Raw genomic sequence first — 27,062 nt, 5'->3', positions numbered from 1 at the left:
CACCCGAACGCCTCCCTAGGGAGGTGTTTAGGGCACGTCCAACCGGTAGGAGGCCACGGGGAAGACCCAGGACACGTTGGGAAGACTATGTCTCCCGGCTGGCCTGGGAACGCCTCGGGATCCCCCGGGAAGAGCTAGACGAAGTGGCTGGGGAGAGGGAAGTCTGGGTTTCCCTGCTTAGGCTGTTGTCCCCGCGACCCGACCTCGGATAAGCGGAAGATGATGATGGCATCACATGCCAAAGTAGTTGGGAAAGGGCATGTTCACCACTGTGTTACATCACTTTTTCTTTTAACAACACTCAATAAACGTTTGGGAACTGAGGAAACTAATTGTTGAAACTTTGAAAGTGGAATTCTTTCCCATTCTTGTTTTATGTAGAGCTTTAGTTGCTCAACAGTCAGGAGGCTCCGCTGTCGTATTTTACGTATATCAGTTTGATTATGTTGTCTTCAACTGAATATGGGTTGAAAGGGATTTGCATATCTTTGTATTCCGTTTATATTTACATCCAACACAGTTTCCCAACTCATATGGAAACAGGGTTTGTAATTCCTAAATTAATTGTAAATTGTTGCAACACATGGCTTGGCATTGTCTTGCTGAAATAAGCAGGGGCGTCCATGATAACGTCGCTTGGATGGCAAAATATGTTGCTCCAAAACCTGTTTGTACCTTTCAGCATTAATGGTGCCTTCACAGATGTGTAAGTTACCCATGCTTTGGGCACTAATACACCCCCATACCATCACAGATGCTGGCTTTTACACTTTGCGCCTATAACAATCCAAATGGTTATTTTCCTCTTTGTTCCGGAGGACACCGCGTCCTGTTTCCAAATATAATTTGAAATGTGGACTCGTCAGACCACAGAACACCTTTCCACTTTGCCTCAGTTCATTTTAGATGAGCTCGGGCCCAGCGAAGCCGGCGACGTTTCTGGGTGTTGTTGATAAATGGGTTTTGCTTTGCATAGTAGAGTTTTAACTTGCACTTACAGATGTAGCGACCAACTGTAGTTACTGACAGTGGTTTTCTGAAGTGTTCCTGAGCCTATGTGGTGATTTTGGGCACTAATACACCCCCTTACCATCGTAGATTTGCGTCGAGAACTGTCTGGATGGTTCTTTTCCTCTTTGTTCCAGAGGACACCACGTCCTGTTTCCAAATATAATTTAAAATGTGGACTCGTCAGACCACAGAACACCTTTCCACTTTGCCTCAGTCCATTTTAGATGAGCTCGGGCCCAGCGAAGCCGGCGACGTTTCTGGGTGTTGTTGATAAATGGGTTTTGCTTTGCATAGTAGAGTTTTAACTTGCACTTACAGATGTATCGACCAACTGTAGTTACTGACAGTGGTTTTCTGAAGTGTTCCTGAGCCCATGTGGGGATTTTGGGCACTAATACACCCCCTTACCATCACAGATTTGCGCCGAGAACTGTCCGGATGGTTCCTTTCCTCCTTGGTCCGTAGGACACAACGTCCACAGTTTGAAATGTGGACTCGTCAGACCACAGAACACTTTTCCGCTTTGCATTGGTCCATCCAAGATGAGCTCGGGCCCGTTTCTGGGTGTTGTTGATAAATGGCTTTGGCTTTGTATAGTAGAGGTGTACTTGCACTTACAGATGTAGCGACCAACTGTAGTTACTGACAGTGGTTTTCTGAAGTGTTCCTGAGCCCATGTGGTGATTTTGGGCACTAATACACCCCCTTACCATCACAGATTTACGCCGAGAACTGTCCGGATGGTTCTTTTCCTCTTTGTTCCGGAGGACACCACGTCCTGTTTCCAAATATAATTCGAAATGTGGACTCGTTAGACCACAGAACACCTTTCCACTTTGCATCAGTCCATTTTAGATGAGCTCGGGCCCAGCGAAGCCTGCGACGTTTCTGGGTGTTGTTGATAAATGGGTTTTGCTTTGCATAGTAGAGTTTTAACTTGCACTTACAGATGTAGCGACCAACTGTAGTTACTGACAGTGGTTTTCTGAAGTGTTCCTGAGCCCATGTGGGGATTTTGGGCACTAATACACCCCCTTACCATCACAGATTTGCGCCGAGAACTGTCCGGATGGTTCCTATCCTCTTTGGTCCGTAGGACACAACGTCCACAGTTTGAAATGTGGACTCGTCAGACCACAGAACACTTTTCCGCTTTGCATTGGTCCATCCAAGATGAGCTCGGGCCCGTTTTTGGGTGTTGTTGATAAATGGCTTTGGCTTTGTATAGTAGAGGTGTACTTGCACTTACAGATGTAGCGACCAACTGTAGTTACTGACAGTGGTTTTCTGAAGTGTTCCTGAGCCCATTTGGTGATTTTGGGCACTAATACACCCCCTTACCATCACAGATTTGCGCTGAGAACTGTCCGGATGGTTCTTTTCCTCTTTGTTCCGGAGGACACCACGTCCTGTTTCCAAATATAATTCGAAATGTGGACTCGTTAGACCACAGAACACCTTTCCACTTTGCATCAGTCCATTTTAGATGAGCTCGGGCCCAGCGAAGCCTGCGACGTTTCTGGGTGTTGTTGATAAATGGGTTTTGCTTTGCATAGTAGAGTTTTAACTTGCACTTACAGATGTAGCGACCAACTGTAGTTACTGACAGTGGTTTTCTGAAGTGTTCCTGAGCCCATGTGGGGATTTTGGGCACTAATACACCCCCTTACCATCACAGATTTGCGCCGACAACTGTCCGTATGGTTCTTTTCCTCTTTGGTCCGTAGGACACAACGTCCATAGTTTGAAATGTGGACTCGTCAGACCACAGAACACTTTTCCGCTTTGCATTGGTCCGTCCAAGATGAGCTCGGGCCCGTTTCTGGGTGTTGTTGATAAATGGCTTTGGCTTTGTATAGTAGAGTTTTACTTGCACTTACAGATGTAGCAACAAACTGTAGTTACTGACAGTGGTTTTCTGAAGTGTTCCTGAGCCCATGTGGTGATTTTGGGCACTAATACACCCCCTTACCATCACAGATTTGCGCTGAGAACTGTCCGGATGGTTCTTTTCCTCTTTGGTCCGTAGGACACAACGTCCACAGTTTGAAATGTGGACTCGTCAGACCACAGAACACTTTTCCGCTTTGCATTGGTCCATCCAAGATGAGCTCGGGCCCGTTTCTGGGTGTTGTTGATAAATGGCTTTGGCTTTGTATAGTAGAGTTTTACTTGCACTTACAGATGTAGCAACAAACTGTAGTTACTGACAGTGGTTTTATGAAGTGTTCCTGAGCCCATATGGTGATTTTGGGCACTAATACACCCCCTTACCATCACAGATTTGCGCCGAGAAAGGTCCGGATGGTTCTTTTCCTCTTTGGTCCGTAGGACAGAACGTCCACAGTTTGAAATGTGGACTCGTCAGACCACAGAACACTTTTCCGCTTTGCATTGGTCCATCCAAGATGAGCTTGGGCCCGTTTCTGGGTGTTGTTGATAAATGGCTTTGGCTTTGTATAGTAGAGTTTTACTTGCACTTACAGATGTAGCAACAAACTGTAGTTACTGACAGTGGTTTTCTGAAGTGTTCCTGAGCCCATGTGGTGATATCCTTTACACATTGACGTCGCTTTTCAATGCAGTACCGCCTGAGGAATATCGCAGCTTACGTGCGGGGATTTCTCCAGATTATTTGAACCTTTTGATGATATTACGGAGCGTAGATGGTGAAATCCCTAAATTCCTTGCAATAGCTGGTTGAGAAATGTTGTTCTTAAACTGATCGACAATCCCCAGGTACCGGGCATTGGTACCGTATCGGCTTAAATGTGAACGGTACCCATCCCTAACCGGCACATCCAAAGAATGGACTCCTAGGTGTCTCAGCCCGTGGCCCTTGGTCTTTGGGCTCTCAACGTGCTCCAGATCTTTCCGGCCTTCCAACACGCAATCGACTTACTAACTCACGGCATGGTCGCCACGCCCATTTCTTGTCTTTGTCTCCCTGGTGTGCGTAGAACGCAGACACGGTGAAGCAGCTGGCCCTCACCAAACAGGACCAGGACGGCTTGTGGCGGGCCAAGCAGAATCTGGAAAGCGAGCTGGAGAGCCTGCGTCAGGAGAAAAGAAACTCGGTGAGCAACAACACCTGGAAGTTTGTCTTTAAAGTGGCCCCGGGGGGGACGGAATCTGGATTCAAGAAGTGGAGGTGGGGACACGGTTGGCTTGATTGTGGGGGCGGGGCTTGGAGGATTAAAACGGAAAGACTTTATTGGGGGTTGGGGCAGGGACAGGGAGAAAAAACTCGATAGCTACGATAAGCAAGTATTTTTTCCGCCTGGCACAAGTGTTTGACTTGCCTCCATTCAATAACATGACATTATTTCTAGGGCTGTAATAATATATATTTGGGAATGTGTATTAATCCTGATTAATTACAGTTGATTAATCGCTTGCATAGTTCAAATCTGCTCAAGAAAAGACCCCGATATTTGTACATTTTATTGTCAGAATGTCATCCGCAAACATTTTTAAACATTTTACTCGATTGCACGTCGTTTATTTTTCACAAAACCTGGTAACAGTTTTACCTAAAGTTCTTACAGGATGTATTTTGGAGTGAAATGTTTCTCTTCACTCATTTTTGTACTGAGGTATGCGTAGATCTGATCACTGACGGTAAAAGAGCTTATTTGGTCAAAATACATTGCATGTTTAATCTAAATGTGTACAAGATAATGCGATATTTTTGTGATTAATCACATGAATTAACTTGTTAATTTTGACGTCCCTAATTACTTTCCAAAATTTCCTTTTGAAAAAGTGCCAGGAACATATCAACCGACAAGCTTCAGTCCGAGTGGCGTTTTTTTCCGCCTGGCACAAGTGTTTGACTTGCCTCCATTCAATATTATAACATTATTTCTAGGGCTGTAAAAAGATACTTTTTTAAATCACATTTGGGGATGTGGATTAATCATGATCAATTACAGTCGATTACTCGCAAGTATAAATCAAATCTGCTCAAGAAAAGACCCCGATATTTGTACATTTTATTGTCAGAATGTCATCCGCAAACGTTTTTAAACATTTTACTCGATTGCACGTCGTTTATTTTTCACAAAACCTGGTAACAGTTTTACCTAAAGTTCTTACAGGATGTATTTTGGAGTAAAATGTCTCTCTTCACTCATTTTTGTACTGATGTATCTGATAACTGACGGTAAAAGAGCTTGTACGGTCAATATAAATTGCGTAATTAATCTAAATGCGATATTTTTGTGATTAATCACATGAATTAACTTGTTAATTTTGACCTCCCTAATTACTTTCCAAAATTGCCTTTTAAAAAAGTGCCAGGAACATATCACCCGACAAGCTTCAGTCCGAGTGGCGTTTTTTCCGCCTGGCACAAGTGTTTGACTTGCCTCCATTCAATAACATGACATTATTTTTTTTTAAAAACTGCCTTTAAAAAGAAAATTCAAGGTGCACTACATAAACCCCTTCTCTTCCTGGTCCGGCCCCAGATGGCTCACCAGCAGAACGAGGCGGACCGCCTGAACAAAGAACTCCTCGAGCAAAGAGCCGAGATGGCGCTTCTCCGCAGCGCCTTGGAGAACAAGGAGATGGTGGGTCCGAGGTCACAAAAAGGAGAAGGATGATACGTACGAGGGGGAAGCGTTTCAAACTGCGCTGCTGTCCCCACAGGAGGGGTCCCAGGCCAGCAGCAGCCTGTCCGCTCTGCAGGCGGAGCGCGACATGCTGCTCCGCTCCGCCAGGGATCGAGACGCCGAGCTGACGGCGCTGAGGCAGCAGCAGAGCGCCGCCGGCCTGGACTGGGAGCGCCTCAACCGGGAACTGGAGTCTCTCAGGGCTCAGCTGCAGCAGCAGGTAACTCCCACGTCAGGTGTGCACACTCTCATCTGGAGGTTTTTGGAGAAAAAAAAAACCTGCTGGCTAAAATTTTACCGTAAATATGATGGTGTTTTTTTTTAACTGGGAAAAAATCGCCACCACTTTTTTTTTTATGGTAAAAAAAACTGTCAGCTCATTTGCCAGAATCTTATCGTACACATACAGTGTTTTGTTTTGTTTTTGTTTTTTTTACAGAATATTACTGTAAATGGCATAAACAGTTTTTACATGGTAGAAATTCAGGCAACTGAGCTTCCTGTTTTTGTATGTGAAAATATTTTTTATTTTTTTTTGACCATTTTTGCCGTTTTTCACATTTTGGGCTGTTTTCGCCTTTTTCTTCCTGGCTTCCCTGTGAGTCATTACGGGGTCTATTTTTGACATTTTTGTCATTTTGGCTCTTCCTGGGACTTATGGAACTCACAGCCTGGGAGGGATATTTGACCATTTTCGGCATTTAAAAAAAAAAAATGACATTTTTGTCATTTTGGATCGTCCCAGGACTTATGGAACTCACAACCCGGGAGGGATTTTTAACAATTTTTGGCATTTTTCAAATTTTTGGACATTTTTGTCATTTTGGCTGTTTCCAGGACTTATGGAACTCCCAGCCAGGGACGGATTTTTTTACATTTTCATCATTTTTCCAATTTTTTTTTACATTTTCTGACATTTTTGTCATTTTGGATCGTCCCAGGACTTATGGAACTCACAACCCGGGAGGGATTTTTAACCATTTTTGGCATTTTTCAAATTTTTGGACATTTTTGTCATTTTGGCTGTTTCCAGGACTTATGGAACTCCCAGCCAGGGAAGGATTTTTGACCATTTACATCATTTTTCCAATTTTTTTTTACATTTTCTGACATTTTTGTCATTTTGGATCGTCCCAGGACTTATGGAACTCACAGCCCGGTAGGGATTTTTAACCATTTTTGGCATTTTTTAAATTTTTTGACATTTTTGTAATTTTTGCTGATTCCAGGACTTATGGAACTCACAACCAGGGAGAGATTTTTTTACCACTTTTGTCATGTTTCAAATTTTTGGATATTTTTTGACATTTTAGTCATTTTGGCTCTTCCCAGGACTTATGGAACTCCCAGCCAGGGAAGGATTTTTGACCATTTTCATAATTTTTCCAATTTGTTTTTACATTTTCTGACAGTTTTGTCATTTTGGATCATCCCAGGACTTATGGAACTCACAGCCCGGGAGGGATTTTTAACTATTTTTGTCATTTTTCAAATTTTTGGACATTTTTGTCATTCTGGTTCTTTCCAGGACTTATGGAACTCACAGCCAGGGAGAGATTTTTTTTTACCACTTTTGTAATTTTTCAAATTTTTGGATTTTTTTGGACATTTTAGTCATTTTGGCTCTTCCCGGGACTTATGGAACTCCCAGCCAGGGAGGGATTTTGACCATTTTCATCATTTTTCTTTTTTTTTTTGACATTTTCTGACATTTTTGTCATTTTGGATCATCCCAGGACTTATGGAACTCCCAGCCCGGGAGGGATTTTTAACCATTTTTGGCATTTTTCAAATTTTTGGAAATTTTTGTCATTTCGGCTGTTTCCAGGACTTATGGAACTCACAGCCAGGGAGAGATTTTTTTACCACTATTGTAATTTTTCAAATGTTTTGATATTTTTTGACAGTTTAGTCCTTTTGGATCTTCCCGGGACTTATGGAACTCCCAGCCAGGGAGGGATTTTTGACCATTTTAATAATTTTTCAATATTTTTTTTACATTTTCTGACATATTTGTGATTTTAGCTCTTCCCGGAACTTATGGAACTCCCAGCCAGGAGGGATTTTTGACCCTTTTCGGAATTTTTCCAATTTTTTGACATTTTTGTCAATTTGGATCTTCCCGGGACTTACGGAACTCACAGCCGGGGAGGGATTTTTGACCATTTTCTGAATTTTTCAAAATGTTTGACATTTTTTGATATTTTTGTCATTTTGGCTCTTCCCGGGACTCATGGAACTCACAGCCATGGAGAGATTTTTTTACCACTTTTGTTATTTTTCACATGTTTTGACATTTTTGGACATTTTTCGACATATTTGTAATTTTGGCTCCGCCTTTTTTTTTCTTTTTTCTTACCATAATATTTTATATAATTGTTTTTACGTTGTATTACTGTAAAAAAAAAACATTGTTGAACAGTTTTCAAGGTAAAATTCGGGTGACTGGCCGCCAATTGTTATTACTATTTTTTACCATAAAATCTAAGGAAATCGCTTTTGCGGTGTATTACTGTAAATCAGGAGGGAAAAACAGGTACTACGTGTGTTTTTTTTTTAATGGTAAGACTTGGGCTACTGAACTTGCAGGTTTTTTTTTACTGTAAATTATACAGTTGTTTTTTACAGTGTGTAACTGTAAATGGGAAAAAAACTGTACCACGGTTAGTTTTTTTATGTAAAAATTATTTCAACTGAACTTGCAGTTTTTCCCTTTAAAATCTACAGTTGTTGTTTTTACGTTGTATAACCGTAAATGAGAAAAACTGTCGCCCAGTTTTTTTTAGGACAAAATTCTGCTGACTGCAGTTATTGTTTTTACAGTGTATAACTGTAAATGGGGGGTGGGGGGTGGGGGGGGGGGCGGTACCACGGTTTGTTTTTTATTTTTTATGTAAAAATTCTGGAAACTGAACTTGCAGTTTTTCCCGTAAAATCTACGGTTGTTGTTTTTACGGTGTATTACTGTAAATGGAAAAATGATACAACAGTTTTTAAGGTAAAATTCTGGGTTCTGAATTTGTTGTATTTTTTACTGTAAAATCTACAGTTGTTGTTTTTCTTTCCAGAGTATTACTGTAAATAGAAAAACACTAAAACTGTTTTAAGGTAAATTCTGGTGCTGCCTTTTTTTTTTTTACCTTAAAATTGAACGTTATTGTCGTTACGGTGCATTACTGTAAAAAAAAAAAAAGGCATTTGGTCCGAAAATCAATTTATTAACGCTTATTACTACGATGTGGCGGCTCTGACGTCGATGTTTCTGTCATGTGGTCCGCAGCTCAACATCAACGCCCAGCAGAAGGTGGAGCTGGACAGGCTGCGGCGCGAGTTGGACTCGGCCCGGGCGGAGCTGGCCCGCGTCAACAACACCCTGCAAAGCCAAGAACTGGTACTACAGTCACTCGCCCGAGAACGCGCCGCTTTGTGGGACGAGCGGGTCACTGCTAGAGTTGTCAGATGACATAGGTGTCCCAAGTGTGGCCCGGGGGCCATTTGCGGCCCTAAACTGTATGTGTGTGCGTGTATGTAGATATGTACAAACCCCGTTTCCATATGAGTTGGGAAATTGTGTTAGATGTAAATATAAACGGAATACAATGATTTTCAAATCATTTTCAAGACATATTCAGTTGAATGCACTACAAAGACAACATATTTGATGTTCAAACTCGTAACGGTATTTTTTGCAAATAATAATTAACTTAGAGTGCCAAAGTAGTTGGGAAAGGGCATGTTCACCACTGTGTTACATCACCTTTTCTTTTAACAACACTCAATAAACGTTTGGGAACTGAGGAAACTAATTGTTGAAGCTTTGAAAGTGGAATTCTTTTCCCATTCTTGTTTTATGTAGAGCTTCAGTCGTTCAACAGTCCGGGGTCTCCGCTGTCGTATTTTACGCTTCATAATGCGCCACACATTTTCCATGGGAGACAGGTCTGGAGTGCAGGCGGGCCAGGAAAGTACCTGCACTCTTATTTTACGAAGCCACGCTGTTGTAACACGTGCTGAATGTGGCTTGGCATTGTCTTGCTGAAATAAGCAGTGGCGTCCATGAAAGAGACGGCGCTTAGATGGCAGCATATGTTGTTCCAAAACCTGTATGTACCTTTCAGCAATAATGGTGCCTTCACAGATGTGTAAGTTACCCATGCCTTGGGCACAAATGCACCCCCATACCATCACACATGCTGGCTTTTCCACTTTGTGTCGATAACAGTCTGGATCAGGGGTAGGGAACCTATGGCTCTAGAGCCAGATGTGGCTCTTTTGATGACTGCATCTGACTCTGCTTAACACGATAAGTAATGAGTAATTCCGCTGGAAATCACGATGTTAAAAATAACGTTCAAAATATAAAACATTCTCATGCGTTTTAATCCATCCATCCGTTTCCTACCGCACCTGTTCAATAAATAACAATTAGAGACTTATTATACTCTAAAAATGTTGGTTTTACTTAAAAAAATATGCAATTAGTTGTATTCTGTGTTAAAAAAAAAAATGATATGGCTCACACGGAAATACATTTTGAAATATTTGGCTTTCATGGCTCTCTCAGCCAAAAAGGTCCCCGACCCCTGGTCTGGATGGTTCACTTCCCCTTTGGTCCGGAAGACACAATGTCGAATATTTCCAAAAATTTGTGAATTAGTGAATTGTATTTATATAGCGCTTTTCTCTAGTGACTCAAAGCGCTTTACATAGTGAAACCCAATATCTAAGTTACATTTAAACCAGTGTGGGTGGCACTGGGAGCAGGTGGGTAAAGTGTCTTGCCCAAGGACACAACGGCAGTGACTAGGATGGCGGATGCGGAAATCGAACCTGCAACCCTCAAGTTGCTGGTACGGCCACTCTACCAACCGAGCTATACCGCCCCAGAACAATTTGAAATGTGGACTCGTCAGACCACAGAACACTTTTCCACTTCGCATCAGTCCATCTTAGGTGATCTCAAGCCCAGAGAAGCCGGCGGCGTTTCTGGATGTTGTTGATAAATGGCTTTCGCTTTGCATAGTAGAGCTTTAACTTGCACTTACAGATGTAGCGACAATCTGTATTTAGTGACAGTGGTTTTCTGAAGTGTTCCTGAGCCCATGTGGTGATATCCTTTAGAGATTGATGTCGGTTTTTGATACAGTGCCGTCTCAGGGATGGAAGGTCACGGTCATTCAATGTTAGTTTCCGGCCACGTGGAGTGATTTCTCCAGATTCTCTGAACCTTTTGATGATATTATGGAGCGTAGATGTTGAAATCCCTAAATTTCTTGCAATTGCACTTTGAGAAACATTGTTCTTAAACTGTTTGACTATTTGCACACGCAGTTGTGGACAAAGGAGTGTACCTCGCCCCATCCTTTCTTGTGAAAGACTGAGCTTTTTTTGGGAAGCTGTTTTTATACCCAATCATGGCACCCACCTGTTCCCAATTAGCCTGCACATATAAATAAGTGTTTGATGAGCATTCCTCAACTTTATCAGTATTTATTGCCATCCTTCCCACACACACGTTTGACTCCGTCATTGTCCCCCAGAGCGGCACCCAGCTGAGCAGCTCGCTGGCGGGCCTGCAGGCGGAGAGGGACGCCCTGATGCGGTCGGTCCGGGATCAAGAGGCGGAGCTTAACAGCCTCCGCCAGCAGGCGCAGCTCCACCAGAGCTCCATGGAGCAGGAGAGGCAGCGCAGCAGCATGGAGCTGGGGAGTCTGCACGCTCAGTTGCAGCAACAGGTGGACCTCACCCTCTACCCCCTCCACCACCGGGACACACCTTACCATGACTCCCATGTGTGTGTGTGTGTATAAACAGGCGTGTCGGGAAGGCGAGCTGTACCAAAAACTGCAGGAGGAGCAGTTCTGCCTGCTGCAGTGCGCGGTGGTGGAGGCGGAGGGCATCATCCTGGACGCCGTAGCCAAACTGGACGACCCCATCCATGTCCGCTGCATCAGCTCGCCCGGTAGGTGGCGCTCTCGTCTTCCGCACACTCACCACCATTAAAACATTTTAGCACCAAGCTGGAAAATTGTTAGCACCTAGCTGGAAAACTTTTAGAACCTAGCTCAATTTTTTTTTTTTTAACCAACTAGAGCGGTAATTTAAGCACCTAGCTGAAAAATTGTTAGCACGTAGCTCAAACTTTTCCAACCTAGCTTGAAATTTTTTTTAGCAAAGAGCACAGGAAATTTTAGCACCTATCTTGAAAATTGTTACCACCTCGCTGGGAAAACTTTTTCAACCGAGCTCGAAAATTTTTCAACAAAGAGCACAGGAAATTTTAGCACCTCGCTGGAAAATTGTTAGCACCTTGTCAAAAACTTTTTCAACGGAGTTTGAAAATTTTTCAGCAAAGAGCACAGGAAATTTTACCACCTCACGTGAAAATTGTTGGCACCTCGCTCGAAAATGTTTTCAACTGAGCTCGAAATTTTTTCAGCAAAGACAACAGAAAATACAATTTTCGAGTTAGGTATATGTATATATATATATATATATATATATATATATATATATATATATATATATATATATATATATATATATATATATATATATATATGTATATATATATATATATATATACATATATATATATTAGGGCTGGGCAACGATTAAAAATTTTAATTGAAGTTAATCGCACTATTTCTCTTATTAATCGCGATTAACTGCATTGTATACGCAAAGCCCAATAATGAATTCAAAAGTAGTGTGTAGTGCACCTTTATTGGAATATTCTCCCACAAGAACAAAAGCGCCAAAACATTTGTTGTGCAAACACAATTTAAATCAGTCCTTGTTAAACAGTAGCAGTTAAATAGCATATTTTATGAAAATCAACTCAAAAAATGTAAATACAAACATTTAAGCTTATTGCCACTGCCAGGGTATTTAAGTTATCCTGTTTGTTATGGAAAATAAATATAATCTACATACAAATCTCCGAGCCACAATCATAACATCTGAACAGGCAATTTCTGAGGTAACACCAGAAACATTTTTTTTATCAGGGATCTTATGTTTAAAAAAAACTATATTATAGGTAGTGGGCTGTTTTAGGGAATTTTTGATCAAATTATCCGTAGTAGTAATATTAATAATGTTGTGTTTATTCTGTGTAGTGCACTGAAAATAATTATGACCATATCTAGGAATTGATGTGATGGGAATTTTCCGATTGTTTGCTTGGTGCTTTGATAAACTGAACGCATATACATTGTACTATATTGTGATGTTATGAGCCAGGGAATAGAAGAACTACCCTACCCAGCATGAAACAGGAGTGACGAGCATGCGCGTAGCCCGGTATAGGTTGTGTCGCCTTGACAGCATCTTGTATGTTGTGATATGCACGCTCTGAAAGTAAACGTTAAGAACTCAGCCAACACTCCTCGTCTGCATTATTCATAAATAGACAGACAACACAAATACTCCGCTGCTTCACAGGTCGCTGGATGTAGCCGGCAAAGTATTCCCATGCTAGCTAGCCGGTCTAGCAAGCACGCGTCATTCAGTCCAAAACGGCCCGATCTATCCACATCCAGAATTGTCTGGCGGTAGTAAGTGATCCCGGAGTGACCACGCTGTAAGCCAGCCATCACATTTGCAGAATTGTCCGGTATTTTTGCCAAATGTTCCATCTTTACCAAGAGCCCTTCCACGCCAGCCGACGCCATCTTGTTAAGAAAAGGCATTAACAAAATAAAAGCATGTAAACAACATACGCAAATGTGCGATAAAATAATTGTCGGCGTTAATAGATTGATGAGTTAACTCATAATTAACGCATTAATTTGCCCACCCCTAATATATATATATATATATATATATATATATATATAAAATTTCCGCTGTAGTTGATAAAAATATTCGAGTTAGGTATATATATATAAATATATATATATATATATATATATATATATATATATATATATATATATATATATATACATATATATATATACATATATATATGTATATATATATATATATATATATATATATATATATGTATGTATATATATATATATATATACCTAACTCGAATATTTTTATCAACTACAGCGGAAATTTTCATATATATATATATATATATATGTATATATATCCATCCATCCATTTTCTACCGCTTTATCCCTTTTGGGGTCACGGGGGTGTTGGCGCCTATCTCAACTACAATTGGGCAGAAGGCGGTGTACACCCTGGACAAGTCGCCAGCTCATCGCAAGATATATATATATATATATATATATATATATATATATATACATATATATATATATATATATATATATATATATATATATATATATATACATATATATATATATATATATATATATATAAATAACATTTCCTCTGTAGTTGGTAAAAATGTTCAAGTTAGGTGCTAAAATTTTCACTCTAATTCTGTCTTTTCTATCTTTTTGTTTCTCAGATTATTTGGTGAACCGTGCTGAGCTCACTCTGGGCTCAGTGGACAAAATGCAGCAGAGCCATGTGGCCTACCTGGGAAACAGAAATGGTTAGTGTGTGTGTGTGTGTGTGTGTGTGTGTGTGTGTGTGTGTGTGTGTGTGTGTGTGTGTGTGTGTGTGTGTATGTGTGACTGACCAATGTTGTGGCAAAATGTATATTTTGTCATTCTCCTCTATGTTGCATTGTTTTTACCTGAATTGTGATTGATGCTGTATTACTGCCTGTCTCAATGTTTATCCAAGGCATTCCTGTTTTTGCTGTCTTTGTTCTAAACATTTCTTCACGGAAACAGAAAAAAACTCCAAAACCGCGGGGTCAGGGCTCTGTGACCTCTTACTGTTCCCTTTCCAGACGCCAGCGGCCTGCTGAGAGCCGTCACTCAGTTCTCCCACACGGCGGCCGACACCATCGTGAACGGCGGCGCCACCTCCCACTCGGCTCCCACGGACCAGGCCGACCGTGAGTCCCGTAAACGACATCCCGTAAACCGCCGCCGCCGCCGCCACATCTCACGGGTTCCAGCGGTGTGGATGCTCTCCCGCAGGTTTGACCGACAGCTGCCGGGACTGCGCCAACCACTGCCTCCAGTTCTTGAAGGACCTGAAGCAGCAGGCCACCTTGCAGAGTGCCGACTCCACCGCCATACGCTACGCCGTCCAGCGCATCCTGGCGTTGGGGCAGGTACAGTTAAAACATTTTAGCACCAACATGGAAAATTGTTAGAACTTGTAACTTCTAGAACCCAGCTCGAAAAATTTTCTTTTTAACCAACTAGAGCGGAAAATTGTTAGCACTTAGCACAAACTTTTCCGACCTAGCTCAAATTTTTATTTTTTTTTGCAAAGAGCACAGGAAATTTTAGCACCTCACCTCGCTCGAAAACTTTTTCAACCAAGCTCGAAAATGTTTCAGCTAAGAGCACAAGAAATTTTAGCACCTGGTTGGAAAATTTTTTGCACCTAGCTGGAAAACTTTTAGACCCTTATTCAAAATTACTATTTTTTTTTTACCAACTACAGCGGAAATTTTAGCACCTGGCTGGAAAATTGTTAGCACCTAACTCAAACTTTTCCAACTTTGTCCAAAAAATTTTTTACCAATGAAAGCGGAAATTTTAGCACCTGGCTGGAAAATTGTTAGCACTTAGCTCAAACTTTTAGAACCTAGCTCGAAATGTTTACAGCAAACCTTGCTGAAATTTTTTTTTACCAACTAGAATGGAAATTTTAACACCCGCCTGGAAAAATATTAGCACCAAGCTCAAACTTTTCCAAACTTGCTCCAATTTTTTGGGACCAACTAGAATAGAAATTTTAGCACCTCGCTAGAAAATTGTTAGCACCTAGCTCAAACTTTTCCAACCTAAAACCAATTTTTTTTAGCAAAGAACACAGGAAATTTTAGCACCTGGTGGGAAAATTGTTAGCACCTAGTTCAAACTTTTAGAACCTAGCTCGAAATGTTTACAGCAAAGAGCACAGGAAATTTTAGCACCTGGCTGGAAAATTGTTAACACCTACCTCAACCTTTTAGGACATAGCTCAACATTTTTTTTTTACCAACTAGAGCGGAAATTTTAGCACCCGACTGGAAAAATGTTAGCACCTAGCTCACACTTTTCCAAACTTGCTCAAATTTTTTTTTTACCGACTAGCTTAAAAAGTTTCAGAACTTAACTCAAAATTACTATTTTTTTTACCAACTACAGCGGAAATTTTAGCACCTGGCTGGAAAATTGTTAGCACCTAGCTCAAACTTTTCCAACCTTGTGAAAAAAAAATTTTACCCATTAAAGCGGAAATTTTAGCACCTGGCTGGAAAATTGTTAGCACCTAGCTCAAACTTTTAGAACCTAGCTCGAAATGTTAACAGCAAACAGCACAGGAAATTTTAGCACCTCGCTGGAAAATTGTTAGCACCTAGCTCAAACTTTTAGGACATAGCTCAACATTTTTTTTTACCAACTAGAGCGGAAATTTTAGCACCCGGCTTGGAAAATGTTAGCACCAAGCTCAAACTTTTCCAACTTTGCTGAAATTTTTTTTACCAACTAGAATGGACATTTTAACACCCGGCTGGAAAAATGTTAGCACCAAGCTCAAACTTTTCCAAACTTGCTCAAATTTTTTTGGACCAACTAGAATAGAAATTTTAGCACATCGCTGGAAAATTGTTAGCACCTAGCTCAAACTTTTCCAACCTTGTCAAAAACTTTTTTTACCAATGAAGGTGGAAATTTTAGCACCTGGCTGGAATATTGTTAGCACCTAGCTCAAACTTTTAGAACCTAGCTCGAAATGTTTACAGCAAAGAGCACAGGAAATTTTAGCACCTCGCTGGAAAATTGTTAGCACCTAGCTCAAACTTTTAGGACATAGCTCAACATTTTTTTTACCAACTAGAGCGGAAATTTTAGCACCCGGCTGGAAAAATGTTAGCACCTAGCTCACACTTTTCCAAACTTGCTCAAATTTTTTTTTACCGACTAGCTTGAAAAGTTTCAGAACTTAACTCAAAATTACTATTTTTTTTACCAACTACAGCGGAAATTTTAGCACCCGGCTGGAAAATTGTTAGCACCTAGTTCAAACTTTTCCAACCTTGTGAAAAAAAATTTTACCCATGAAAGCGGAAATTTTTGCACCTGGCTGGAAAATTGTTAGCACCTAGCTCAAACTTTTAGAACCTAGCTCGAAATGTTTACAGCAAAGAGCACAGGAAATTTTAGCACCTCGCTGGAAAATTGTTAGCACCTAGCTCAAACTTTTAGGACATAGCTCAACATTTTTTTTTACCAACTAGAGCGGAAATTTTAGCACCCGGCTGGAAAAATGTTAGCACCAAGCTCAAACTTTTCCAACCTTGCAGAAATTTTTTTTTACCAACTAGAATGAAAAATTTAGCACCCAGCTGGAAAAATGTTAGCACCAAGCTCAAACTTTTCCATCCTAAATCGACATTTTTTTTAGCAAAGAACACAGGAAATTTTAGCACCTATGTGGAAAATTGTTTCCATCTCGCTCGAAAACTTTTTCAACCGAGCTCGAAAATGTTTCAGCAAAGAGCACAGGAAATTTTAGCACCCATCCATCCATCCATTTCCTACCCCTTATTAAATTTTGGAGTCCCGGGGGGCGCTGGTACCTATTTCAGCAACAATTGGGCGGAAGGCGGGTACACCCTGGACAAGTCGCCACCTCATTGCAGGGCGAAATTTTAGCGACTCGATGGAAAATTGTTTGCACCCAGCTCAAAAACTTTTAAAACCTAATTCCAAATTTTTTTTACCAACTACAGCGGAAAATTTTTAGCACCTAGCTGGAAAATTGTTAGCACCTAGCTCAAACTTTTCCAACCTAAATCGAAATTTTTTTAGCAAAGAACACAGGAAATTTTAAGAACCTATCTGGAAAATTGTTTCCACTTCGCTCGAAAACTTCTTCAACCGAGCTCGAAAATGTTTCAGCAAAGAGCACAATAAATTTTAGCACCCATCCGTCCATTCATTTTCTACCGCTTATTCCTTTTTCGGGTCCTGGGGGGTGCTGGTGCCTATCTCAGCTACAATTGGGCGGAAGGCGTGTACACCCTGGACAAGTCACCACCTCATAGCAGGGCCAAATTTTAGCACCTCGATGGAAAATTGTTTGCACCCAGCTCAAAAACAATTAAAACCTAATTCAATTTTTTTTTTTTCCAACTACAGCGGAAAATTGTTAGCACCTAGCTCAAACTTTTCCCACCTAAAACCAATTTTTTTTAGCAAAGAACACAGGAAATTTTAGCACCTATCTGGAAAATTGTTTCCACCTCGCTCGAAAACTTTTTCAACTGAGCTCGAAAATGTTTCAGCAAAGAGCACAGGAAATTTTAGCACCCATCCATCCATCCATCCATCCATTTCCTACCGCTTATTAAATTTTGGGGTCCCGGGTGGCTCTGGTGCCTTTTTCAACTACAGTCGGGCGGGAGGCAGGGTACACCCTGGACAAGTCGCCACCTCATCGCAGGGCAAAATTTTAGCACCTCGTTGGAAAATTGTTAGCACCTAGCTCGAAAACTTTTAGAACCTAGCTCATGAGAGGACTCTTCTGCATATCTGCGGTGCAGGAGCTGCGTCCAAAGGGCCAGGACGTCCTCAAGGAAGAGCTGGGAGACATGGTGGACAAGGAGATGCTCGCCACGTCCACCGCCATCGAGGAGGCGGTGCTGCGAATGGACGTGAGACGGACCGCGGATGTGGCCAAAAAAAAAAAAAAAAATGGTGTTGACTGTCACGTTTTGGTGTTTCTCAGGAGATCCTGTCCCAGGCCAGGAGGGACACCAGCGGTTTGAAGCTGGAGGTCAACCAGAGGTGAGAAGACACTCGTCCCGCTTCCCTTTGTTTTTGTTTTTGGTTCAACTTCACTCCCTCGCTTCCCTCGCAGCATCCTGGGATCCTGCTCGGACCTGATGAAGGTGTGGCTACTTTTAAAAAAAACAAACAAACCCCCCCGAAAAAAGACACTTTAAGGATTTCTCAAGGCGGTGTTCTCTTCTGTGGTGTCCTCAGGCGGTGCACATGCTGGTCACGGCCTCCACCGACCTACAGAAAGACATCGTGGAAGGAGGGAGGGTGAGTTCCACACCAGGGGTGTCAAACTGGTCTATGGATATACATGTATATATAAATATATATATATATATGATACATGGGCAGCACGGTGGACCAGGGTTTGGTGCATGTGCCTCACAATACAAAGGTCCTGAGTAGTCATGGGTTCAGTCCCGGGCTCGGGATCTTTCTGTGTGGAGTTTGCATGTTCTCCCCGTGACTGTGTGGGTTCCCTCCAGGTACTCCGGCTTCCTCCCATCTCTAAACACATGCACCTGGGAATAGGCCCCTCCCACCTTCAAAAACATGCACCTGGGGATAGGCCCCTCCCACCTTCAAAAAACATGAAACTGGGGATAGGCCCCTCCCGCCTCCAAAGACATGCACCTTGTGATAGGACCCTCCCACCCCCTAAAGACATCTACCTAGGGATAGGTCCCTCCCACCTCCAAAGACATCTACCTAGAGATAGGCCCCTCCCACCTCCAAAAAACAGGCACCTGGGGATAGTCTCCTCCCACCTCCAAAGACATGCACCTTGTGATAGGCCCCTCCCACCCCTAAAGACATCTACCTAGGGATAGGCCCCTCCCGCCTCCAAAGACATGCACCTAGGGATAGGCCCCTCCAACCTCCAAAAAACAGGCACCTGGGGATAGCCACCTCCCACCTCCAAAGACATGCACCCACGGATTGGCCCCTCCCACCTCCAAAGACATACACCTGGGGATGGGCCCCTCTCACCTCCAAAGACATGCACTTTGTGATAGGCCCCTCCCACCCCTAAAGACATCTACCTAGGGATAGGCCCCTCCCACTTTCAAAAAACAGGCACCTGGGGATAGTCTCCTCCCACCTCCAAAGACATGCACCTTCTGATAGGCCCCTCCCACCTCCAAAAAAATTGCACCTGGGGATAGTCCCCTCCCACCTCCAAAGACATGCACCTTGTGATAGGCCCCTCCCACCTCCAAAAAACATGCACCTGGGGATAGTCCCCTCCCACCTCCAAAGACATACATCTAGGGCAGGGGTCGACAACTTTACCACTCAAAGAGCCATTTTGACCTGTTTCACAAAATCAAGAAGACAATGGGAGCCGCAACCATTCTCGCGAATATCCACTGCCGGTCACCAAGTAACAATAATATGGGCGTGCTATGAAGCCATTGCCTTTGACGCCCTCTACAACATGTTCAAACAGCTTGCCAGTCCAGTAACATGTTGTATGTGGCTTCCGCAGATACACGTACACGACTGCAAGGCATAGTTGTTCAACAGCCATACAGGTCACAGTGAAGGTTGTGATATAAACAACTTTAACACTCTTACTAGTATGGGCCACACTGTGAACCCACACCAAATAAGAATGACAAACACATTTCGGGAGAAGATCCTCACAGTAACAGAGCATAAACGCAACATAACAATTACCCAGAATCCCATGTATCCATGACTTTTCAGGCTATATTATACCTACCCCCCCTCCGTGCGTCGGTTGAGGTGGGCGGGGTTGGGGGCGCGGGGGTGTATAATATAGCCTGGAAGAGTCATGAATGCATGGGATTTAGTTAACGGGGTGTTGTACTTTTAGTGATGCACCAACATGAGTTCTTATGTGTGCTGACCCCACACAGGGAGCCGCTTCCTCCACAGAATTCTACGCCAAAAACTCCCGCTGGACCGAAGGCCTCATCTCGGCGTCCAAGGCCGTGGGCTGGGGCGCCACCCAACTGCTGTGAGACACTTGTTCATGGTCAACGTTTCCCGTAGAGCGCTTCTAACCGAACACCACCCCTCAGAGACTCCGCCGACCGGGTGGTGGGCGACACCGGCAGGTACGAGGAACTCATCGCTTGTTCACACGAGATCGCCGCCAGCACGGCTCAGCTGGTGGCCGCCTCCAAGGTGAAGGCTGACCGCGGTAACAGGAAGCTGTCCACGCTGCAGCAGGCCTCGCGCCACGTCAACGACATGGCCGCCGTGGTTGTCACCTCCACCAAGCACGGACAGCGGCAGATCTCGGACGAAGGTAAGCCAATGCCATTGGTTGTTGACAATGAGTCACAACTTTGAATATAATAAGGTAATTACCGGACATTACTTTAGTGTACGGGAGTACTATAACTCTGGAGGTGGTGACACCCCGGACGAGGACTAGGTCCATCGTATTACCGTTGCGATGCGTGGGTTAATTTATTATTTGTGTAAGACCACAGCTATCAATTATAGTCTGGAGCGCCACGCACGGAGGGTCTGACGAGGGTATTCATATGGATATTAAAATCCCTCATTATAATTATATTATCTGCGTGCGTCGCTAGATCGGCGACAAACTCTGTAAATTCACTGATAAAGTCCGAATAAGCAATGAAAGGAGATAAATGGAGGGAAAGAAAGCGAAGATAACTGTATTAACCTTGTAGATTGTCATAGTAACAATAGGTTATACTTTGTTAGTGTCGTACTTTAACAAACTCCTCCTAGGGACTTTGACCAAATAAATTGCTGTTGAAATGAAAGATACAAGACAGATTGCAAAGGAAGTTTGCCTACGTCACAGGATGTGGGCGGGACATGGAGCCGAGCTTCGATCCCATGGCTGGCCACAAAATTTTAAACAACTCGAAACTCGAATTATTACTTTAGTGTACGAGAGTACCGTAACTCTGGAGGTGGTGACACCCCGGACGAGGGCTAGGTCTATCGTATTACCGATGCTTGGGTTCACTTATTCTTTGTGCAGGACCACAGCTATCAATTATAATCTGTAGCGCCATGCGACAGAGGGTCTGACAAGAGTATTCATATGGATATTAAAATCCCACATTATAATTATATTATCTGCGTGCGTCGCTAGATCGGTGACAAACTCTGAAAATTCACTGATAAAGTCCAGATAAGCAATGAAAGCAGATAAATGGAGGGGAAGAAATCAAAGATAACTGTATTAACCTTGTAGATTGTCATAGTAATAATAGGTTATGCTTTTTTAGTGTTGTACTATAACAAATTCCTCCTAGGGACTTTGACCAAATAAGTTGCTGTTAAAATGAAAGATACAAGACTGATTGCGAAGGGAGTTTTCCTACGTCACAGGATGTGGGCGTGGCATAGAGCCGAGCTTCAATCTCATGGCTGGCCACAAAGTTTTAAACAACTCGAAACTCGAATAGTCACTTTAGTGTACGGGAGTACCATAACTCTGAAGGTGGTGACACCCTGGACAAGGACTAGATCTATCGTATTACTGTTGCGATGCGTGGGTTCATTTTTTATCTGTGTAAGACCACAGCTATCAATTATAGTCTGGAGCGCCAGCACAGAGGGTCTGACGGGGTTTTATATGGATACTAAAATCCCCCATTATAATTATATTATCTGCGTGACGAATTCTGACAATTTGGTGATAAGGTGCAAATAGGGCACACGGGGGCGGTAGGTAACAGCCAGATAGAGAGTTAGCAGTGTGACAGACCTCATACTTAGCACCTTAAATGTTTTTTACTTATTACATAGGTTAGGGGGGCTTCACGGTGGCTGAGGAGTTAGTGCGCCTGCCTCACAATACGAAGGTCCTGAGCAGTCCTGGGTTCAATCCCGGGCTCGGGATCTGTCTGTGTGGAGTTTGCATGTTCTCCCAGTGAATGCGTGGGTTCCTTCCGGGTACTCCGGCTTCCTCCCACCTCCAAAGACATGCACCTGGGGATAGGTTGATTGGCAACACCAAATTGGCCCTAGTGTGTGAATGTGAGTGTGAATGTTGTCTGTCTGTCTATGTTGGCCCTGCGATGAGGTGGCGACTTGTCCAGGATGTACCCCCGCATTCCGCCCCCTGCGACCCTCAAGGGAATAAGCGGTAGAAAATGGGTGGATGAACATAGGTTAGGGGTAAGGTTAATGTTTTCATTGGATATTAGTGCGACCCTTCCACTCCTTTTATAAGGACGAGCATTATGTGCACTCCTATAATTAGGAGATGCCCCGTTAAGCGGGCAAAATTCATCTGGTTTTAGCCAGGTTTCGCTGACACCAATGACGTTAAGATTGTTGTCTCTAGTGACCTCATCAACTAATAACATTTTGGGAGACAATGATCTGATGTTTAAAAAGCCCTTATCATAGGTAGTGGGCTCTTTGGGCGCATATTTGTTAATGATATTTATAACATTACGTCTATTTTGTGCAGAGCGCCTTAAATAGTTTCGATCACATCTAGGAATTGATATGATGGGGGTCTTGAAATTGTTTGCTTGGTGCCGCAATAGATAATCTGTCACCTCAGTAGAATGCGTGTTCACCTCTGGCACAGTCACTACAGAAAAAAACATGATGTGAGTCATGTATTATTATAAGAGAAATTCTGTGAGTGCAGGAATTTTCCGGCCCGGCTCTGATTAGTTCTTGCTTAACTGAATCCTCACCCGGACTAACAGACACTGTAATTGCCTGTGACTGGGCTTACTCGAGTGTAGTCAGTCAAGTGGGACTTAACCAGTGATCTATATGTCTGGAAAGAGTGACGGCGCCTTCTCTGTTAGCGTGAAGGCCGTCCCTCCTCGGCAAGCCCGGTTTCCAATGATCAATAAACGTTAGTTAAAGTACGACCCCTGTTTTAGTAGAGAAGACGGACTAACTATCTTGACCTGGATGTCCTCACAGGGTCGATGGATTTCTCTGGAATGTCACTCATCAAACTGAAGAAAGAGGAAATGGAGGCTCAGGTCAGTCCAAATCGTCTCCAAAAATGTCTGCTTGTACTTTTCAAATTGCAAAAAAAAAAGATGTACTAGAAGGTACAAGGAGGCAATATATGCAGTGGTCAGCGTCCAGAGCTGATACCATCATCGGCGGTCACTCGAAGCGAGTATGACGACCCTCCTGGTAGGGGGGTATACCTTTATGGAGGATGACTTTGTTTAAGATAGGGAGACTGCTGCACAGACAGTCACCACACGATCCTTGACAGGGTCCAGTTGCATGGAGTCCAAGACGACTGGGGACCCTTTTCTGTTGCGGCCTTCATCCGCCATCACAGCGCTCCAGAGGTTCACCGTTGAGGTCTTCTTGTTATTTCCCCCATAATTGGGCCCACATGGATGTGGGGGTGCCTTCTTCCGCCATCGCAGCCGTTGTGGTAGTTCTTAAATCTACCGTCTTCCGCCTGCTCCGCCGTTGAGGTCTTCACCGTATCCCTGGCCAAGGGGCAGTCAGGTACTTGGCCTTTGCCAAGGGCCACCTGCTGTAACAGTAGTAAAGACGTTAACCTCCTAGTGCCCCAAGACCCCGTAGAGGATCCTCCACTGCCGGATGCCCAGGACATAAAGCCGATACCATGTGGATGATGAAGGGGCTTGAGGACCGGACCTTGAGGGATTCCAGTAATTTATTCGACTATACACTCTAAAAACCGTTGGGTTCAAAAGTACCCAATTTGGGTAGTTTTCTACCCAACTGCTGTGTAACTATTGGATCAAACCAACGCTGGGTTAATTCTACCCAGCGAGATGGGTTATAAATTCAACCCAAATGCTGGGTCATTTCAACTGTGATGCTGGGTCAGTTCTACCAAATAACTTGGGTATTTTAATTTTTTTTTGTAGTCTACATGTCGTAATGATATACGACTCCAACAGGCAGAGGTCGGTATTGCAACTTGTAGTTTTCCAACATGCCTGTCACAAAAACTACCCAACTCCTTAGAAGTAACCCATAAATATGACTCAACCCAGCCTTTGGGTAGAAAATGGTACGTGCTATGGTATTGGCCCTTTTCCCTTTTCCACGGCGTGGTACCTACTCAGCTCGGCTTTTGTCGGGGAGTCGGCTTGAAAAGTGTGATGATAACTGTAGAACAGGAAAGGCTGCCTAGAATTTAGACATGTGAAATTAAAGGGCCCGAATTCGGTAGTTTTACAGGCGCCGAAGGAATTCCGATTCTCGTAAAATCAAACGATACTGATCGACTAATACAAATAATTACGGTACCTTGGTTGTGTGTGACGTCACGTCCGGTTGCAGACTAAACACCGGGCTCACGCAAACAGTCGGTTTCATCGACAGGCTACTATTAGCATTAGCAATTTCACATGGCAATTGTAATACCTTTGCTGATGATAACGACTAAGATGAATGTTGCGATCAAACAGGTGATGTGTAACAAGCCCAATACTTACAGTACAAACACTTCGTGGGGCGCAACATATCACATCCAGTTACACGGAAAAAGCTACTTTTCAGTTGGACAACATACCATAAAGAAGCTATACAATGCTGCCATCTGATGTCTTGGAAGTGCAACTGCTTTGCAAATGAGACTCAAATTGTCCCCGGGTACAAAAGTAAACGGTACCCATCCCAGAGTTGGACCCTAAACATGTGAAATTAAAGGGCCCGAATTCGGTACTTATATAGGCGCCGAAGGAATTCCGCTTTTCGTAAAAATTAAACGATACTGATACTGAACAATTACGATACATGTGACGTCACGTCCGCTTGCAAACTAAACACCAGGCTCTTGTAAACAATAGGTTTCATCGACAGGCCTCTATTAGCATTAGCAATTTCGCATGGCGATTTTAACACCTCCACCTTTGCTAATGACAACAACAAATATTACAATCCAACAGCCGATTTATAACAAGCCAATATACTTACAGCAGAAACACTTTTTGGGGCGCAACATATCACATTCAGCTCCATGGAAAAAGCTACTTCTACCATAAAGAAGCTAAACAATACTGCCATCTAATGTCTTGGAAGTGCAACTGCTTTGCAAATGAGACTCCAATTGTCCCCGGATACAAAAGTAAACGGTACCCATCCCAGAGTTGGACCCCGGGACTAACGTATCCACTTCCTGTATTGCAGATGAACAGGAAGTGAACTATTTTTGTTCTGACCTTTGTTTCCAGGTGAAGGTCCTGCAGCTGGAAAGTCAGCTGGAGCAGGAGCGCGTCCGCCTGGGCGAGCTCAGGAAGCGGCACTACGACCTTGGTGCCGGGGAGGACGACAGGGTGAACGGGGACGACAGCTTCCCGCCGCCGCCGCCGCCCACTCTGCTGGACCCCGGCACCTTCTCGCCCGCGCTGCCGTCGCCACAGAGCTTCGCATCCACCAACCCCTTCGCGCCTGCCGCCGCCACGCCGTCTTTCCCCCCGCCGCAGGCATACACGCCCGCTCAGACGTACACGCCCACTCAGACGTACACGCCGCCACAGCCTTACACGCCATCCCGTTCCTACACGCCAACACAGTCCTATACGCCGAGCCCCAGCCTTAATTACGTCGCACCTCAGACCTTCTCATCCACTCAACCTTCCTCATTGACGTCTAGCTTCTCCCAGCCGCCATCCCAGTTCCGTACCACCGCCAGCGCCGCCAGCGCCACAACCACGCCGGCCACAGACGCGAAGGGCTTGGACAAACTCGGCCTCAACTTGAGGAAACCCAGCATCTTCACCAAATCCGGAAACCTCTTTAAGAACGCGGTAAGATCACGTCAGCAGAAAAAAAACTCATCTGTGATGTTGACGTCTTTGTGATTCCTTCGCAGTTCAAGCGACCGGAAGCCAGAAATGAAGAATCTTGAGCCCCCCGCAGAAGAAACACGTGTCGTATGATTTATTTCTATTCAACTTTCGCTTTCATTCCTTCTCATTTGGCTCCAAACTCTCCCAAAAATGATCAGGAGTTATGTCGCCCTCTAGCGTTCGAGTGTAACCATTACAGCAAAAGCACTTTTCTCCACCTCTATTTCTGCACATTCTCCCACAATAAATTCATAAAATTTTTGAAATATGACATATTTATCTGACTAGTTTGCCACCTCCCCTCTTCTATCACATCTTTACTCGCGTTAAATTATCTTTTGAAATGGTTTCGTTCATTATTTTCCTCCTCCTTTGATCTCCTGCACATACATGAAATCTCACCAGTTTTTCTTGCCCCGAACACAACATTTGGACTCGCTAGCGCCCCCTTCATAAGTAGAAAAAACAAGCGTAAAAAAAAAAAAATCGCTTTTGTGGTGCGGGACTCAGTTTGAGGCCGGAAAAAAGAGAAAAAAAAACTCAATAGCACATGTTGTATTACCACCCATAGAAACCCTGCGGTCGACTCACCGAACCCCTAGGGTTCGATCGAACCCTGGTTAAGAACCACTGTGTTAGACCTGCTCGACATCCATTGCTTTCGGGCCCCTGGAGGGGGGGTCCTCTCCAAGATTTCTCATAGTCATCATTGTCACTCTCCCCGACGTCCCACTGGGTGTGAGTTTTTCCCCCCAGGGGACCGAAAGCAATGGATGTCGAGCAGGTCTAACACAGTTGTTCTTAACCAGGGTTTGATCGAGCCCTAGGGGTTC

The 27,062-nt window shown here is 43.5% G+C and overlaps 1 protein-coding gene across 4 annotated transcripts in view; it reads left to right on the top strand.

Moving 5' to 3' along the window:
- Positions 1-26,495, top strand: part of LOC133557408 (huntingtin-interacting protein 1-related protein-like) — a 61,315-nt gene extending 34,820 nt beyond the window's left edge. For all 4 annotated transcript variants that reach the window (XM_061907839.1, XM_061907837.1, XM_061907840.1 and 1 more), the window contains 18 exons: positions 3,972-4,088; positions 5,484-5,585; positions 5,665-5,847; positions 8,908-9,018; positions 11,168-11,362; positions 11,442-11,589; positions 14,065-14,151; positions 14,455-14,562; positions 14,648-14,784; positions 18,214-18,324; positions 18,399-18,457; positions 18,531-18,561; positions 18,656-18,718; positions 20,335-20,435; positions 20,500-20,729; positions 23,360-23,421; positions 25,612-26,187; positions 26,253-26,495. In XM_061907839.1, coding sequence (XP_061763823.1) covers positions 3,972-4,088; positions 5,484-5,585; positions 5,665-5,847; positions 8,908-9,018; positions 11,168-11,362; positions 11,442-11,589; positions 14,065-14,151; positions 14,455-14,562; positions 14,648-14,784; positions 18,214-18,324; positions 18,399-18,457; positions 18,531-18,561; positions 18,656-18,718; positions 20,335-20,435; positions 20,500-20,729; positions 23,360-23,421; positions 25,612-26,187; positions 26,253-26,288 — 2,457 coding nt within the window. In that variant the 3' untranslated portion in view covers positions 26,289-26,495. The remainder of the gene's footprint in view (positions 1-3,971; positions 4,089-5,483; positions 5,586-5,664; positions 5,848-8,907; positions 9,019-11,167; positions 11,363-11,441; positions 11,590-14,064; positions 14,152-14,454; positions 14,563-14,647; positions 14,785-18,213; positions 18,325-18,398; positions 18,458-18,530; positions 18,562-18,655; positions 18,719-20,334; positions 20,436-20,499; positions 20,730-23,359; positions 23,422-25,611; positions 26,188-26,252) is intronic.
- Positions 26,496-27,062: the final 567 nt, after the last annotated feature.

This window comes from Nerophis ophidion, linkage group LG08 (assembly GCF_033978795.1).
Source record: "Nerophis ophidion isolate RoL-2023_Sa linkage group LG08, RoL_Noph_v1.0, whole genome shotgun sequence".
In the NCBI taxonomy this organism is placed as follows: domain Eukaryota; kingdom Metazoa; phylum Chordata; class Actinopteri; order Syngnathiformes; family Syngnathidae; genus Nerophis; species Nerophis ophidion.
The sequence above is the reverse complement of the archived record's forward strand: the minus strand, read 5'-3'. Positions and strand labels throughout refer to the sequence as shown.